Genomic DNA, 17,807 nt, shown 5'->3' with positions numbered 1-17,807 from the left:
TGATTTGTTCATTTCTTCACACTGCTTCATTTACAAGTCCTTAAGGCTGAATCAATGGAAGCAGAGAAACTTGAGGGCAGGTTTTACCCAAAATTGGAATAATCTTGGATTCCTTAAGGAGAGTCTAACGTGAAGTTTTAGGTTTGGGATAAGGGGCTCTCAGATCCAGATATATATGTGGTTTCTCTTGTGTGTGCATTCACTGTTTTCCTTGAACTCCATGTTCGATACTTAGTGGTATGTAGTTGATAGAAGAACAAAAAGAAATCCCCCCTTTTTCTGTTTATTTTTAAAGAAAAAGTCAACCTTTTACTTTGATAGTAGGATGCCATAACTCAAGTGGTATCCTGACAGCTTTTTAATTATTTAAATTTATTTTTATTAGTGTTAAATACTACATTATTATTTCAGTCACCAGAATCACCAAATGGTGTTTTTATTTGGAATTTGCTATTATCTTAGTGGGTGACCATGAAGGCATTGCATTGAGGAAACTAAGGATGTCACATTGCTATATAAAACCAGAGCTCCCTACTCAATATGCAAGACAAGTTTAAGATCTTTTCATTCTTTCTCTAAGTATTGTTGGCTGCATAAGCAAAATGACAAGCTTAGGAAAGTTGGGGCAATGGCCTTTACTTGTAACTGCTTTGGCAATTTGCATAGTAGCCAACACTGTTTTTGCTGATTACTCTTATGGGTATGCTTCTCCCTCACCTTCTTATGCCTCTAAGAAGTATTACAAATCACCATCTCCATCCAAGTATCATATACCGACTCCTTACTATAAATCACCTGCTCCTTCAAAGTACTACAAATCACCTACTCCCGCAAAATACTACTACAAGTCGCCAGCTCCCGCCAAGTACTACTACAAGTCGCCATCTCCTGCAAAGTACTATAAGTCGCCATCTCCCGCAAAGTACTATAAGTCGCCATCTCCCGCAAAGTACTACAAGTCACCAACTCCCGCAAAGTACTACAAGTCACCAACTCCCGCGAAATACTACAAATCACCAGCTCCTTCAAAGAATTACTACAAGTCGCCATCGCCGGCAAAGTACTACAAATCCCCGTCGCCTGCAAAGTATTACAAGTCACCATCCCCAACAAAATATTACAAATCACCTGCTCCCTCTAAATACTATAAGTCACCCCCTCCACCAAAATATTATAAGTTCCAAGTTTACTATAAGTCTCCACCACCACCAGCTAATTATGAGAAATCACCTTCATATTACAAGTCACCTCCACCTCCTCCGAAATACTATGAGCAGTCACCTTATTACAAGTCATCTCCACCCCCACCAAAATACTATGAGCAATCACCATCTTCTTATAAATCTCCACCTCCACCATACTATAAAGAATCTACACCTTCCTATAAATCTCCTCCACCTCCACCAAAATACTTTGAGCAATCACCTATAACTTACAATTTGCCATCTCTACCAAAGACATATGAAAAATCACCATTTTATTACTCACCTCCACCACTAGCGAACTATTACAAGCAAACTCCCACCTATGCCTCACCTCCACCACCTGAGAAGTACGAACAATCCGCCACCTACGCTTCACCTCCACCCCCATCAGCATCTCCTCCGCCAACCTATTACTAATTTTAACTATTCAATCTTTTCCCCCATTTCCATGACTTTAATTCCTTTTTGTCCTCTTTATCTTTAGCAACTCCATTTCCTCCGCCAAAATTTGATTTATGCTTTCCGAAATGATCGGCTTTTGCTTATTGTGTGTTCAATGTTCTTCTATTTAATAATTTGTATTATTTATTATTTGATTTAAGTAAGATCCTCCAGATCTCCATCAATTCCGCTCATTATATCGAGATTCTGTGCATTCTACTTTTCTTAATTCTGTCATCTTCTTTGTCTAATAATGCGTGCTTTAATCGACTGAATTCTTTCGTTGTTCCATAAGAATACCTCATGACATATATTCAAACTTAGTTGAAATGAAGTGGTATTGTGTCTTGAGAATTATTTTTTCCCAAGAATGGTTTATAGCCTATCCGCTAAAGAATTGCTAACCTACGAATATATTAATCTGTTTTAACAGTTTCCAAAGATGTAAGAAAATAATTGAAAGGCTAAAATGGCACACTTCCAAAATAAAAAATATTTGACATAGTGTATTAAAAGACAGGGACACAAGGCGAGATATAAATTTCCAGACATGGCGTGTAAGCCCTTGAATCTTTTAAATTTTGCTAATTTTTAAGTTACAATAACTTTGTATAATACCATGATATACGATCAACTACAATGTCCAAACAATCCAAACATCAAAAGAAAACAAGAGTTATCTTTGAAACAAAGTGTGAAGTATTTATGGAGAGGTAAATGAGTCGAGAAACACTTTCTTCATACTACTAATTTAAAATTTTCTCCATTTTGATGACGAATGGGTACAAGTCAGTTTACACATACATTGACTATTACGCTGTATATCTAAGGGGCGGATTTATAGCTCAGATTATGGAGCACATGAACTTACGGTCTCTCTGCCAAATTAGGTATTTTAAGTATGTATTTTCTAGAATTCGTCTAATTTATCCGCTGGCCCTATACTTCAAAAGGCTGAATAATGCACTTAGTTGGATAATGAGTTATTTACTCAAGGAATAAGGATCAATTCCCACTTAATACTTATTTTTTGCTCCTTTCCTTAGTGGTGCACCATGTTCTAGAAATCGTGTATTTGGCACCTCCCACCTGTACATGTACCCGAGTAACTCTAACCAACTTGGCTTCGGTAGGAAGAAACCATCTAGTTTGTTAAAGACTAATATTAATATTACTAAATTTCTTGTTTAAGATGCAATCAAATATTAGATTAGATAAATCAGAAATGGTAACTTAGCCTTACATGAATAATTACAATTACATAATTCAACTCCAGCACGGTGTGCTTCCAACTGGTTAATAAATTAACAAACATCTTACAATACTATGATTCGTCAATAAAAGAGAACTTTTGATATAGTTGTTTGTAAATTGTTATTTTCTAACAGTTAGAGCTTTCACACCCCATGAAATGAGAAGGAAACTATTATTATCAACCGGAACAGAATAATTAAAAGAGCAGAACTTGAAGAAAAAAAATATAGACCGTAATTATGAAGACCTTGCAAAAGTTAAAGACCAAGGGTCTACAAAGGAAACCGACAAACCGCACCAACCTGATAATCCGAGTCAAACCGAGAAAAAAAGCCCGAATATGGTTTTGATATGATTTGGTGTTGGAAAAAAAAACCCGACCATAATTGGTTTGGTTTGGTTTTAACTAAAGAAAGTCAAACCGAAACCAAATCAACCCGACATTACATATATAGAAATTTTAGATATATTTAATATATAAATATACTTATTATGATGTAATTTATAAATATTTCTTAAACTTTTTCATAATTTAATCATTTAAGATATTATTTCAAGGTTTAACTTAAAACTTTTGAATGTTCCAAATTTCCAATAAGTTTTATAGCCATTATATAATATTAGTAACTTAAAGAGAAATTTTCATAAAGCACTGTCTTTTAGTAGTAATTAGATATCTATAGATACCATTTGCTATATTACGGATTGTAGATACGTTTTCTGTTGTTATAAGATTTATTAGGTGTATTTAAGCTACTGTATTCATGAATACAATAACAAAAATATGCATGAATCAGGGAAGTCCAGCTAATCAATTGTTGTATTCGAGTGTATTTGACTATATTTATGGCGTGAAACATGGGCTTAGAGCTGGATAGATTATTGTATTAAACTGTATCCGACTGTATTCATGGCGTGAAACAGGGGATTACACTATTTTTAAACGGAAAGTGAATCAATTAACATAATAGACTCCTAATATAACTCAACAAACTCAATTATAACACACAAATTTTGTATTTCCAGTTATAAAAAAGATTATCAACCGAAAAATACCCTAAAAACATAGCAATCTTCAGAGAAATTATATAATACATCTGAATACATAAATTATATTAATTAAAAAAACATATGAATACATTCATGGCATATAGCGAGACAGTGAATACAATGGAATACATAGAATACAGCGGGATACATTGAAATACAATGAAAAAAAAGACAGTGAATACAATGAAATACATGAAATATAGCGAGATACAATGAATTACAATGAAAAAAAGACAATGAATACAATAAAATACATGAAAATACAGCGTGATACGTTAAAAATACATTGAAATATATTAACAAAAAATCAAGTTGCTCAGCCCCAAACTCCGTCGTCTCTGTTCAAGAACAAACACTAATTTCCGGCGAATCCGCCGTCGAGCAAAAATCCTGAATCTCATTGTTCCCACGCATTACCATTGTAGCAGAATTTGCATATTTGTTTGTGGTTTAATTACCGGCGGTGTAATTAAGAATCTCGAAACTCAAACCAGATGGAAAATCCGGTTCGAAGATCCTTACCAAATTGCCATGAACAGGTTATAAACATCACTGGTGACTCAAATATAGACAAGAAAATAGGGATAAGCTATAATAACAGTGAAGAAGTTGAGGGGGTAATGGAAGTTTCTAGAGGACAAGAAGGTTTGATTCGAGTTTACGAAAGAGTATTGCAGGTTGAAGGAAATGAAGGTGGGGCAGTTGGGTGTAGATTGCTTGCAATTAAAAGTCAAATTGAAAATCACCGTTTGTGGCTAATGGTAGGTGATGTGGGTGAGAGAAATTTTGAGATTGAACATCGTGTTTTTAAGGAATGAGGGAAGAGAATGTCATGTATCAAAGTAGAGAGAGAAAGAAAATAGTGTAACTAAATAGCGTATTTAGTGGCTTAGGGGTAGGAGGTAACCAAAATTAGATATTTTGCTATAAACATTAAAAGGTATCTATAGAATATAATTTTTAAAATGGTATTTATTTAAAATAAATAAGGTGTTAACCTTTGCTATAAGAGGTAAAAATTCCTATAATGCTAAAAAAGCTCAAACCGAAATCAAATCAATACTAATGCTAACAAAAGACATTCAATTCAATACTACAAACGTCAATGTAATGAATATCTATTTTTTGTTTTGCAATAATTTAGATAAAAATGCATAATCTAATTTTATTTTTTCTTTAGAGTTTAATCATGTAATTAATACTCCCCATTTGCATCTATACCTGTTTTTTGTGTCACGTTTTAACTTGTGCCCGCTTTGAAAAAATAATTGCAAGCGTATTCGCTTTTTCGCATAACTTCAGCATACGGGGCTGAAGTAGCAAAGGCAATCACGCAAAACCTCAGCATTCTGGTAGACGGGAGTGAAGTTCAGCTCTAGAGCTGAAGTTTTTGTTTTGTAACTGGCGAACTTCAGCTCTTTGTTTTGTAACTGGCGAACTTCAGCTCTAGAGCTGAAGTTTTGTTTTGTAACTGGCGAACTTCAGCTCTAGAGCTGAAGTTTTTGTTTTGTAACTGGCTAGAGCTGAAATTTTTCTAATTTGCTCTTGTCTCACACATGAAAATGCTAGTCTGGTTTCTTCTACGGAACTGCTGTGTCGAACAAGAAAAAGGGCGGATTAGACACCAACCTAATGTTAACGTTGACTGCTTGATCCAGATCATAGAAATATTAGGCTAACTGGCTAATTGGAATACTTATTTGAATAATTAGTTGATTTAAAAACGAAAGAGATAGCTCGACCGTGGAAAAAGCAAAAGCAAAACAGAACTTTGTATAACAATGATCTCTGGATTAACCCTCCCCCCACCCCCCCCCCCCAAAAAAAAGAAAGAAGAAGAAGAAGAAGGAATAGAAAGGGGGCTGGAGTTGTTTATAAAGTGAGTACAAGTTAAAAGTTTTTAAAAAAATGGGTATAAGTTAAATGGGGCACCAATTAGGCGCCCCGTGCAATATTTACCTTATTAGTCTACTTATTTTAGCATGACTTAGTACTTTTAGATTATTCTTATTTTTATCATGGTTTTTTAATTAACAATATTTATATTACATAATTTTATTTGTTTATTGTTGAATTTAGGATAATGCCATGACGCATCTCATATTTTGTATTATTTTCTTGGAAAATACCTTATATAGTTGTATCTTATTAGGATTAAAGAAATATTTTGAGCACAAGTTATATGTTTTGTGCTATGAAGATTTTATCGGGAAAAAATCCGAAAAAATCCGAATAACCCAAAAATCCGAGAAAAATCGAGATTGAAAACCCGAATTTTATTGGCTTGGTTTGATTTTTAGATTTAATAACCCGACATAATTGGTTTGCTTTGGTAATTATAAAATCCAAACCAACCCAACTTATATACACCCCTAGCTAAGACATAACTATTTTTTCCTGATGAAAGGTTCCATCAAAATTCACCCTTATAGTGTCCTTAATGCAAAACAATATTAGGACCCATTTTTTGGGTGCAATATTTCGACTTCTAATTTATGATAAATGACGATGGCTTTTAAAGAGTTAAATTTAGTTAAGGAATATTTGGATTTACAAGGCTAATTATACTCGTTTGCACAAAACATAATGGGACGAGCCTCAAGCGTTGGGCGTGCATTTTACAAGACAAGAGCCTCATGTTTTTGAACTTCATGTCCAATATACCGTAATTATATCTACATACCAACTTATACATTCTTGCTTGGGGAAAGAAGAAAGAAACCTCATCCCCCCTCATGGAAAATGCCAAATAGTCAGTTCCTTTACTTCAGCAATTCGATACCAGTCGTGGCAACCTTATTCTTTTTCATTTTGATTTTAATATTTTTTTTCTAAATTATAATTTTCAATCACCAAAGAAGTGCTTGCCACTAAGTATTGACCTAGTCTTTATTTGGACTTTGCTATCATCTTAGTGGTTAACCATGATGCAGTTACATAAAATGTTAAGAAAGATGTCTCGCTGCAATATAAAAACTAGAGTTCCCAACTTAACTATGCAACACAAGTCTTAGTTCTATCCTTCTCTTGTCCCACTATAGTTGCAAAATGAGAAGCTTTGGGAATTTAGGGCAATGGCCTCTTCTTGCTGCTGCTTTGGCAATTTGCTTTGTAGCTAGCACTGTTGTTGCTGATTACTCTTACGGGTATGCTTCTCCCTCACCTTCTTACAATTCTAAGAAGTATTACAAATCACCATCTTCACCCAAGTATCATATACCTACTCCTTACTATAAGTCACCTCCTCCTACAAAGCACTACTACAAGTCACCAGCTCCCGTAAAATACTACAAATCTCCAGCTCCCGTAAAATACTATAAGTCGCCAGCTCCTGCCACATACTACAAGGTGCCAACTCCCGCAAAATACTATAAGTCGCCAGCTCCCGCAAAATACTACAAGGTACCAACTCCCGCAAAGTACTACAAGTCGCCAGCTCCCGCAAAGTACTACAAGACGCCAGCTCCCACAAAGTACTACAAGTCGCCAGCTCCCGCAAACTACAACAAGTCGCCAGCTCCCGCAAAATACTACAAGTCGCCAGCTCCCGCTAAATACTACAAGTCGCCAGCTCCCGCTAAATACTACAAGTCACCAGCTCCTTCAAAGAACTACTACAAGTCACCATCGCCTACAAAGTATTACAAGTCACCATCCCCAGTAAAATATTACAAATCGCCTGCTCCCTCTAAATACTACAAGTCACCACCGCCACCAAAATATTACAAGTCCCCAGTTTACTACAAGTCTCCACCACCACCAGCTTATTATGAAAAATTACCTTCGTATTACAAGTCACCTCCACCTCCTCCGAAATACTATGAGCAGTCACCTTATTACAAGTCACCTCCACCCCCACCAAAATACTATGAGCAATCACCATCTTCTTACAAATCTCCACCTCCACCGTACTATAAAGAATCTACACCTTCCTATAAATCTCCTCCACCTCCACCAAAATACTACGAGCAATCACCTATAACCTACAACTTGCCATCTCTACCGAAGACCTATGAAAAATTACCATCTTATTACTCACCCCCACCACCGACAAACTATTACAAGCAAACTCCCACCTATGCCTCACCTCCACCACCTGAGAAGTACGAGCAATCCGTCACCTATGTTTCACCTCCACCCCCATCAACATCTCCTCCACCAACCTACTACTGATATTAATTATTCAGTCATTTTCTGCCATTTCCATGACTTCTAATTCCTTTTTGTCCTCTTATTTTTGGCAACTCCATTTCCTCTGCCAAAATTTGATGTATGCTTCCCGAAATGATCGGGTTTACTTATTATGTGTTCAATGTTCTTTTGTTTTAATAATTTGTATTATTTATTATTTGGTTTAAGTAAGATCCTCGAGATCTCCATCAATTGTTCTCATTGTATCGGAATTCTTTGCATTCTACTTTTCTTAGTTCTGTCGTCTTCTTTGTCTAATATTGCATGTTTTAACTTTTAACTGACTGTATTCTTTTATTGGTCCATAAGTATATCTTCTGAACATTTATTCAAACTTAGTGAAATGAAGATGATGGTCTCTTGAGAACTTTTTCCCGAAATGGTTTATAACCTATCTATTCTAAAATAAGAAATGTTGATCTCTTTTTCGCGGTTTTCCAGAAGATTTTAAAAATTAGAAAAGCACAAAAATGGCGCAATTTGAGTTTTAAGGTTTGACGTATTGTATTAAAAGACGGGGCACAAGGCGAAACGTATGTCCCATGAATCTTTAAATTTTTGCTAATTTATAAGTCTACAAATAGTAGAAAAATTTAAAAATTGTTAAAAATACGTTAAGATCATAAAACTATAAAATAAAATAAATTGTCAAAATATTAGCATAAATATAAAGACTCTAGCATAACTATGAAAAATAAAATAACTTTATGTAATACATCAATTACAACATCAACAATCCAACATTGAAAGAGAAGAAAAACATCTTGGAAACAAGATGTGATATGTACCTCATGAGAAGTAAATGAATCACGAAATATTTTCTTACTATTATTTGAAGTTCTCTCCGGATAATAAGTGGGTGTTTGGGTAAGTTTACGCGCCCCTATTTTCTCCCATCAGCATATGTACTGGCTAATTCAGCTCACTAACACTTTAACAGAAAAGAAGAGATCATCTAATGTTCTAAACACTACACTTGCGATGTTCTCACTTCTGATTTATGGTACAATGCAACAGAATCTAACGAGAATAGTCAATCTAGGAGCTCGAAGCTCGAAGAAGGTGACGACTATATCATGAATGTCACGACCCAAGTTCGCCCTCCATGAACTGTCGTGACGGCACCTAGTTTCTAAGACTAGGTAAGCCTAACAATTTTGAAAAAGAGAAAACAAATGCGGAAAAACTAATAAAAACTGAAGATAAACAAATATAGAAGCATTTAAGATGCCGCTCGGCATATACTAATATAAGATCTCAAAAACTGAACAACTTCCTAAAACCCAGAATCTCATGAAATCACAAGCTATGAATACTACATAGTGCTCTAACACCAGAATGTCTAGATCAAAGTAAATACAGAAGGGAAATAACTACTAGAGAGAAAGGAGAGGGACTCCTTGGTCTGCGGACGCGGCAGATATACCTCAAAGTCTCTGAAGAATCGCCTCGCCTCAAGGATGATAGGGCTGAGCCGAAGAACCTGGATCTGCACATGAAAAACATGCGCAGAAAGGGCATGAGTACACCACAACAGTACTCAGTAAGTGCCAAGCCTAACCTCGGTCGAGTAGTGATGGGGAAGGTCAGGGCCCTACTGATTATAGCTGAAAAACGAGGTAAAACAGTATAGAATATGACAATATAATTAAATACTAACAGTATGAAGTAACACAGGATAATAAGAATAATAACAAATACAACAGAGAGAAAATTACAAATAGGAACGTAACTCTACACAGAGATAGCAACCGGGGATCTCCCAGGATACTGTCCTATAGTCCCCAAATGTAAATATCCATTGGATCTCCTGGGTGTCGTCCCGTAGTCCGACTCATAGTGCACGGGGATCTACCGAAAATCTTGATCCGTAGTCCCAATTGTAAATACCTAGTACTGGGGGAATTTACCGGGTGTAGTCCCGTAGTTCCAATATAATGTGCAGGGGGATCTACCGGAACATCAATCCATAGTCCCAAATAAACAGGTAAGGGGGATTTACCGGGATATCGCCTGTAGTCCCAAAGTAAACACACAACAACAACACGAAGAATATTAAATTCAAACTAATTTCATACCAAGGTAAAACAGTTATTTCTAACCTAGCATGCTGCACAGAATTCAAATAAAGCAGTTTGAGCGAGTAAAACAATTAAGTCAATTAGACATGCTTTCCTAAGCTAACAGTAGGCTTAAATTGCAAGTAGTATAAACAGGGAGGAAAACACAGGTATAGTTACTTATGAAAACAGGATTTTCAACAATTAACACATGTACGCATTCGTCACCTCACGTAAAAGGCATTTCATATATCAACAATACCAAATCCTAAGAGGAGTTCCCCCACACAAAGTTAGACAAGCCACTTACCTCGAACCAGCTCAAAAATTCACTCGAAATCACGTTCTTGCCACGAGTATCCAACTCCAAATGGACCAAATCTATTTAAAGTAATTGCATAATGTAAATATAACTTTAATTAACTAATTCAACTAATTAATTCGAAGATAATACGCGAAATTAGAAAAAAATGACCAAAAGCCCCCCGGGCCCATGCCTCAAAATCGGGTAGAATTTTCAAATTCAGAATCCTCACACTCTCACGAGTTCATATATAAATAAATTACTCCAATCCGACATCAAAATCTTGATTAAAACTCCAAAACTAGGCCTAAGAACTTTTCTAAATTTTCACCCCAAATTCGAATTTAAAGGATGATTTTAAGCATAGATTCGTGGAAATTAATCAAAACCGAGTAAGAATTACTTACCCAAAATACCCAGGTGATAATCTCTCCCAAAATCGCCAATCCCGAGCTCCCAAATCAATTTCTAAGGTTTTGAGACTAAACCCTCATTTCTGCCCTTTTTTTCCTGACCAGTGGAACTGCATCTGCGGCTCTAAGGCCACACCTGCGGTCCGCTTTTGCGGAGACCATGTCGCACCTGCGACTTTTCATTAAACCAAGAATGCCGCACCTGCGACCCCCTTTTACGCAGATGCGATGCCACTTCTGCGGTGCATGGACCGCATCTGCATCCTGCGGTCCAATACACGCATGTGCGATTATGACATGTTCAGCCAACTTCATATTTCTCCTAAGTCCAATTCAACTTTCGTTAAGCACTCGAAACTCACCCGAGGCCCCCGGGACCTCAACCGAACATGCCAACCAGTCCTAAAACATCATACGAATTTATTCCAACCTCGAATCACATCAAACAACGCTAAATCCACAAATCACTCTCCAATCTAAGCCTAAGGATTTCCAAAACTTCCAATTTCTCCGTTCGATCAAAAAGTCTATGAAACCTCGTCCGAATGACCTAAAATTTTGTACACACGCCACATTCAACACTACGGAGCTACTCCAACTCTCGGAATTCCATTCCGACCCCTAGATAAAAATCTCACTATCGAACCGGAAACTTCAAAAATTCAACTTTCGGCATTTCAAGCGTAAATACGCTACGGACCTCCAAAATACAATCCGAACACGCCCCTAAGCCCGAAATCACCCACCGGAGCTAATGGAACTGACGAAATTCCATTCCAAGGCTGTCTTCACACTTCTCCAACTACGGTCTAAATTCTAAAGCTTAAACTCTCATTTAGGGACTAAGTGTCCCAAAACACTCCGAAATCCAAAACGAACCTTCCCGGCAACTTACAATAGCAGGAACAAACACGGGGAATGCAATTAATAGGGGATCAAGCGTTAATTCTTAAAACGACCAGCCGAGTCGTTACATCCTCCCCCTCTTAAAACATTCGTTCGTCCTCGAACGATCATAGAGACATACCTGGAGTAGTGAAAAGATGAGGGTAACAGCTGCGCATATCCTGCTCGGTCTCCCAAGTCGCCTCCTCGACCGGCTGGCCCCGCCACTGAACCTTCACTGATGCAATATTCTTTGACCTCAACTTTCGAACCTGCCTATCCAATATTGCCACTGGCTCCTCAACATAAGATAGATCCTTGTCCAGCTGGACTGTACTGAAATCCAATACGTGTGATGGGTCACAGTGATACCTCCGGAGCATCGAAACATGAAATACCGGATGAAGTGGGATGTAAGGCAAGCTTATAAGCAACCTCCCCAACACAACGCAATATCTCAAAAGGACCAATAAACCTCGGAATCAACTTCCCCTTCTTCCCAAATCTCATAACGCCCTTCATAGGCGAAACCCGAAGCAGGACCCCTCTCCAATCATATAGGAAACATCACGAACCTTCTAGTCCGCGTAACTCTTCTGTCTGGATTGGGCTGTACGGAGTCTATCCTGAATCTCCTTAACCTTTTCCAAAGCATCCTGAACCAAGTCTGTGCCCAATAACCTAGCCTCACCCGGTTCAAACTAACCCATCGGGGATCTGCACCGCCTACCATACAAAACCTCGTACGGTGCCATCTGAATGCTGGACTGATAGATGTCGTTGTAGGCAAACTCCGCCAGTGGCAAGAACGGATCCCAAGAACCTCCAAACTCCATCACACACGCACGGAGCATATCCTTAAGAATCTGAATAGTGCGCTCGGACTGTCCGTCCGTCTGAGGGGTGAAATATTGTGCTCAACTCCACCCGAGTACCTAACTCATACTGTATAACCCTACAGAACCGTGATGTGAATTGAGTACCTCTGTCTGAAATGATGGAAACTGGAATACCATGCAGACAAACAATCTCCAGATGTAAATCTCCGCCAACCGCTCCAAAGAATAGGTAGTGCACACAGGAATGAAATGCGTGGACTTGGACAACCGATCCACAATCACCCAAATGGAATCGAACTTCTTTGAAGTCCGTGGGAGTCCAACTACGAAGTCCATGGTGATCCGCTCCCACTTCCACTCCGGAATCTCTATCTGCTGAAGCAGCCCGCCCGGTCTCTGGTGCTCATACTTTTCCTGCTAACAATTGAGGCACCGAGCTAAAACCCAAATATATCCTTCTTTATCCGCCTCCACCAATAGTTCTGCCTCAAATCTTGGTACTTCTTTGCGTCACCCGGATGGATGGAATACCGTGAACTATGGGACTCCTCTAGAATCAACTCCCGAAGCCCATCAACATTGGGTACACAAATCCGACCCTGCATCCTCAATACCCCGTCATCACCAATAGTCACATCTCTGGCATTTCCATGCAGGACCTTGTCCTTGAGGACAAGCAAATGAAGGTTATCAAACTGACGCTCATGGATATGATCAAACAAGGAAGACTGAGAAACCTTACAAGCAAGGACCCGACTGGGCTCCGAAAGATCCAATCTCACAAACTGGCTGGCTAAGGCCTGAACATCCATCGCCATGGGCCTCTACGCTACTGGTAAATAAGCCAAACTCCCCAAGCTCTCTGCTCGACGACTCAAAGCATCGGCCACCATATTGGCCTTTCCCAGGTGATATAAGATAGTGATATCATAGTCCTTCAGCAGCTCTAACCACCACCTCTAGCGCAAATTAAGGTCCTTCTACTTGAACATTTTGCTGCAAACTCCGATGATCAGTATAAATCTCACAAGAACACTGTACAAATAATGACACCAGATCTTCAAGGCGTGAATAATAACAGCTAACTCGAGATCATGGACATGATAATTCTTCTCATATACCTTAGGCAATCACACTACCGTTTGACATCAATACCGCTCTAAGGCCAATCCTCGAGGCATCACAATAGACAATATAAGACCCCAAACCTGTAGGCAATATCAATACTGTGGCTGTAGTCAAAGCTGTCTTGAGCTTCTGGAAGCTCGCATCACACTCTTCCATCCATTAGAACGGAGCACCCTTCTGGGTCAGCCTGGTCATAGGTGTTGCAATAGATGAAAACCCCTCAACAAATCGACGGTAATAGCCCGCCAAGCCAAGAAAACTGTGGATCTCTGTAGCTGAGGATGGTCTGGGACAACTCTGCACTGCTTCCACTTTCTTCGGATCCACCTGTATACCCTCACTCAATACCACGTGGCCCAAGAATGCCACGGAATCCAACCAAAACTCACATTTCGAGAACTTTGCATATAACTTCTTTTCCCTCAAAGTCTGAAGCATTGTCCTCAGGTGCTGCTCATGATCTTCCCGACTCCGTGAGTATACCAGAATATCATCAATAAAGACAATAACGAACGAGTCAAGATATGGACGGAACACTTTGTGCATCAAATGCATGAAGGCTGCTGGGGCATTGATTAGCCCAAATGACATAACAAGGAACTCGTAATGACCATAGCGAGTCCTGAAAGTAGTCTTCAGGATGTATGGCTCCTGAATCTTCAACTGATGGTAACCTGAATGCAAGTCAATCTTAGAAAACACTCGCACACCCTGTAACTGGTCAAACAGATCATCAATACGAGGCAAAGGATACTGGTTCTTCACTGTAACTTTATTCCACTAGCAATAATCAATGCACATACGCATAGAACCATCCTTTTTCTTCACAAACAAGACAGGAGCACCCCAAGGTGATACACTGGGCCAAATGAAACCCTTATCAAGCAATTTCTCTAACTGATCCTTCAACTCCTTCAACTCAGGAGGGGCCATATGATACAGAGGAATAGAAATGGGCTGAGTGCCTGACAACATATCAATGCCAAAATCAATATCTCTATCGGGCGGCATGCCTAGAAGATCAGCTGGAAACAGATTAGGGAAGTCCCGTACTACTAGGACTGAATCAATTGTAGGGGTATCAACACTAACATCCCTCACATAGGCCAGATACCCATCACACCCCTTCTCAACCATTCACTGAGCTTTAAGGAAAGAAATAACTCTATTGGGAGTATGATCTAAAGTACCCCTCCACTCTACTCGCGATACACCTGGCATAACAAGTGTCACAGTTTTGGCATTACAATCAAGAATAGCATAATGGGGCGACAACCAGTCCATGCCCAAGATAACATCGAAATCTACCATGCTGAGCAATAACAAATCGACTCTGGTCTCAAAACCACTAAGAGAAACCAAACACAACCGATAAACACGGTCCAAAACAAGAGAATCTCCCACAGGAGTAGAAACATAAATAGGGGAACTCAAAGAATCCCGAGATATGCCCAAATGCGGGGCAAAATAAGAAGACACATAAGAATAAGTGGAACCTGGTTCGAATAAAACAGATGCATCCTGATAGATTTTAAATACTCTTGCCTTATATTTTAATGATCTAACAAACTTACTGTTAAGAACCAGATAGGGAACTTGACCTACTTGGACTGCTGCAAGCTTTAACGGATTCTAGCTAAAGGTGAACTACTACAGCTTCAGGAGCTAGGAACCCACACAGGGACCTGATACTCTTGTGGTTTCCTCATAGAAGTACAGAGTCAATTGGACACAGCTGGAAATGAAGTGACTGACGACACTATTTCTGCCGCACTGCACTGTCTCTAGTGCCAACTCATTCTCTAACCAAAATAAAGTACTCACATCATTTAAAGTGATGTGATCAAGATGTTCCTACAATGAGTTTTATACAAAACATCACTTGAAGGTTTCTGTTCTCATTCAAGCTTCTTGCAAAAACAGAGAAATTAATCCTCACAAGCTTGAAGAACAAGGTTGAACGCAACTACCGACCAGTTCCTAAAAGATAGCCTGTTGTTGTCTTAGTTGAGTTGTAACCTTGTTATTGTAATTATTGTATCTCCTAAACTGCTTACCTAGAAGCGTTTGATTAGGAATCCTCTTATAAATTCGTAAACTCTTTGAGTTTATGTTGTGACTAGATTTAGTCATAAGTAAAAGTCTTTGTAATTGTAGAATTACAAAGTGGCTTGCGGTGAGAGCATCGCAAGTTAGAAAAAGCCTTTGTAACTAGGAAGTCACAAAGTGGCTTGTGGTAAGAGTACCACAAGTTAGTTGAGTAAATCCTTTGCAATAGGAGTCATTGCAAAGTGGCTTGTAATTGGATCTTTACAAGTTAGTGAAGTTAAAAGCCTATAGGTATAGGTCGTGATTTTTTGATCCCCTTGTGTGAGATTTTTTCACATAAAAATTCTCTGCCTTATTTACATACTGTTTTATCAACATTCTCAGCAGAATCTTATAGAGGACCAGGTACTCTATGGTTTGGTGGACTCATACAAACTAACAATTGGTATTAGAGTAGGTTCCTCCTATCAAGCTAACACCTAGTAAGGATCCTCATGGCTGCATCTACCAAATTTTGAAGAAGGTCAATCCATATACCGACTCCCCAAGTTTAATGGACAATGCTATTGGTGGTGGAAATCTAGAATGCACGATTTTATCATGGCTGAGGATTGTGAGCTATGGGATATCATTTGCGATGAACCTTATGTTCCAACCAAGGTACTAGAGGAATTTCCATTTTCAATGGAAAAAACCAGCAAAGAGTATACTGAAGCAGACAAGAAAGCTGTTGAAAAGAATTTTCGTGCCAAGGAAATTCTAGTATGTGGAATGGAACCTAAAGAGTACAATAAAATCTTCACCTGCGACACTGCCAAGAAGATATGGGAAGCTTTGCAAATAGCTCATGAGGGAACTAAACAAGTAAGATAGTCTGAAGACGAATCTGATACTGGTGATATTTCTATGATAGCAGTTGAAGGCGAGAAGATTGGATATGACTCAACTTTTGCTTTGATGGCTCAATCAGATGATGATGAAGACAATGGCAACAAAGAGGTAAATTTTAGGGATGTTCAGAGAAATCTGAAATCCTATTTTCCAAAAAAACTCATGTCTTTAGCTGATGTATTAATCACTGCATTTCATAGTCTTGTGGAGGATAGGAATTCTTTGATATTAGAATTAGGAGAATCTGAACAAACTAGAGACGACTTAGTGGCTGTAGTTATTGACCATAATAAAACCATTGAAATCCTCAAAAAAGAAAAGAGTGGTCTGCTGGCAGAAATTGCAGACCAAAGGGAAACAATGGTGAAACCATGGACTAAGTCAAAACCTGAAAGTTCTGAAAAGGGAAAGGAGATAGCAAGTGAGGAACACATTAGGCTTGAAAATGAGGTGAAAGCTATGTGATTTAGGATGTGTGCTAAAATTGAGAAAAACGAGCTTCTCCAAACTAATCTGGAAAGAGTAAAGAATGATCTTGAAAAGTCCCTAAAGTGGACCTGGTCCTCAGAAGCTACCACTGCCTTGCTTACTAATGATTGTAAACAAAGGCAGGGAGCAGGGTTCCAAAGGGAGAAAACTCCTCAAAACCCACACAGTAAGTACGTCACTATCTCTGATAATTGGCCTCGTACCTGATGTGGGAACACTGGGTGCTTCAAGGAAGATGTCTAGGCTAAGAACCAATCAGTTCAGAAAGACAAAGTGTTTCCTGAAACAGTGACTACAAAAGAGGGACCAGGTTCCACTAATAACTAGGGGTTTTGATGCATTTTATACTCCTTCTTGCTTATGTTTTGATTAGGAATTTATACAAAATAGTCCCAAACGGCTCACAAATAGTGCTTGATTGCAGGTTTGATCAACAAAGTGACAAGATGTCAAAGATCATCTCAAAAAGGAGTGAAACTTGCACAAGTACCAAGACAAGACAAAGCTCAGGCAAAGCAGACTCAATGCGGCCACACACCATTCTGTGCGGTCCGCATGAGTGAGGTTCAGAGAGCATGACACTCAGGCAAATAGGCAATGCGACCGCA

At 38.6% G+C, this 17,807-nt stretch overlaps 2 protein-coding genes across 2 annotated transcripts; one reads left to right on the top strand and one right to left on the bottom strand.

The window, feature by feature from the left end:
* The first annotated feature begins 30 nt into the window (after window positions 1-30).
* LOC104239688 (extensin-2-like) lies at window positions 31-8,375 on the top strand. The gene is made up of 4 exons (XM_070162241.1): window positions 31-1,613; window positions 4,490-4,711; window positions 5,520-5,584; window positions 6,965-8,375. The coding sequence occupies exons 1-4, from the start codon at window positions 603-605 to the stop codon at window positions 8,121-8,123; spliced, it is 2,457 nt and encodes an 818-aa protein (XP_070018342.1). The 5' UTR covers window positions 31-602; the 3' UTR covers window positions 8,124-8,375.
* Window positions 8,376-13,079: 4,704 nt separating this feature from the next.
* Window positions 13,080-13,460, bottom strand: LOC138881934 (uncharacterized). Its single transcript, XM_070162240.1, has one exon. The coding sequence runs from the start codon at window positions 13,458-13,460 to the stop codon at window positions 13,080-13,082; it is 381 nt and encodes a 126-aa protein (XP_070018341.1).
* Between the last annotated feature and the right edge of the window lie 4,347 nt (window positions 13,461-17,807).

Source organism: Nicotiana sylvestris, chromosome 11, assembly GCF_000393655.2.
Source record: "Nicotiana sylvestris chromosome 11, ASM39365v2, whole genome shotgun sequence".
NCBI lineage: Eukaryota > Viridiplantae > Streptophyta > Magnoliopsida > Solanales > Solanaceae > Nicotiana > Nicotiana sylvestris.
This window is presented reverse-complemented; position numbering and strand designations above follow the sequence as displayed.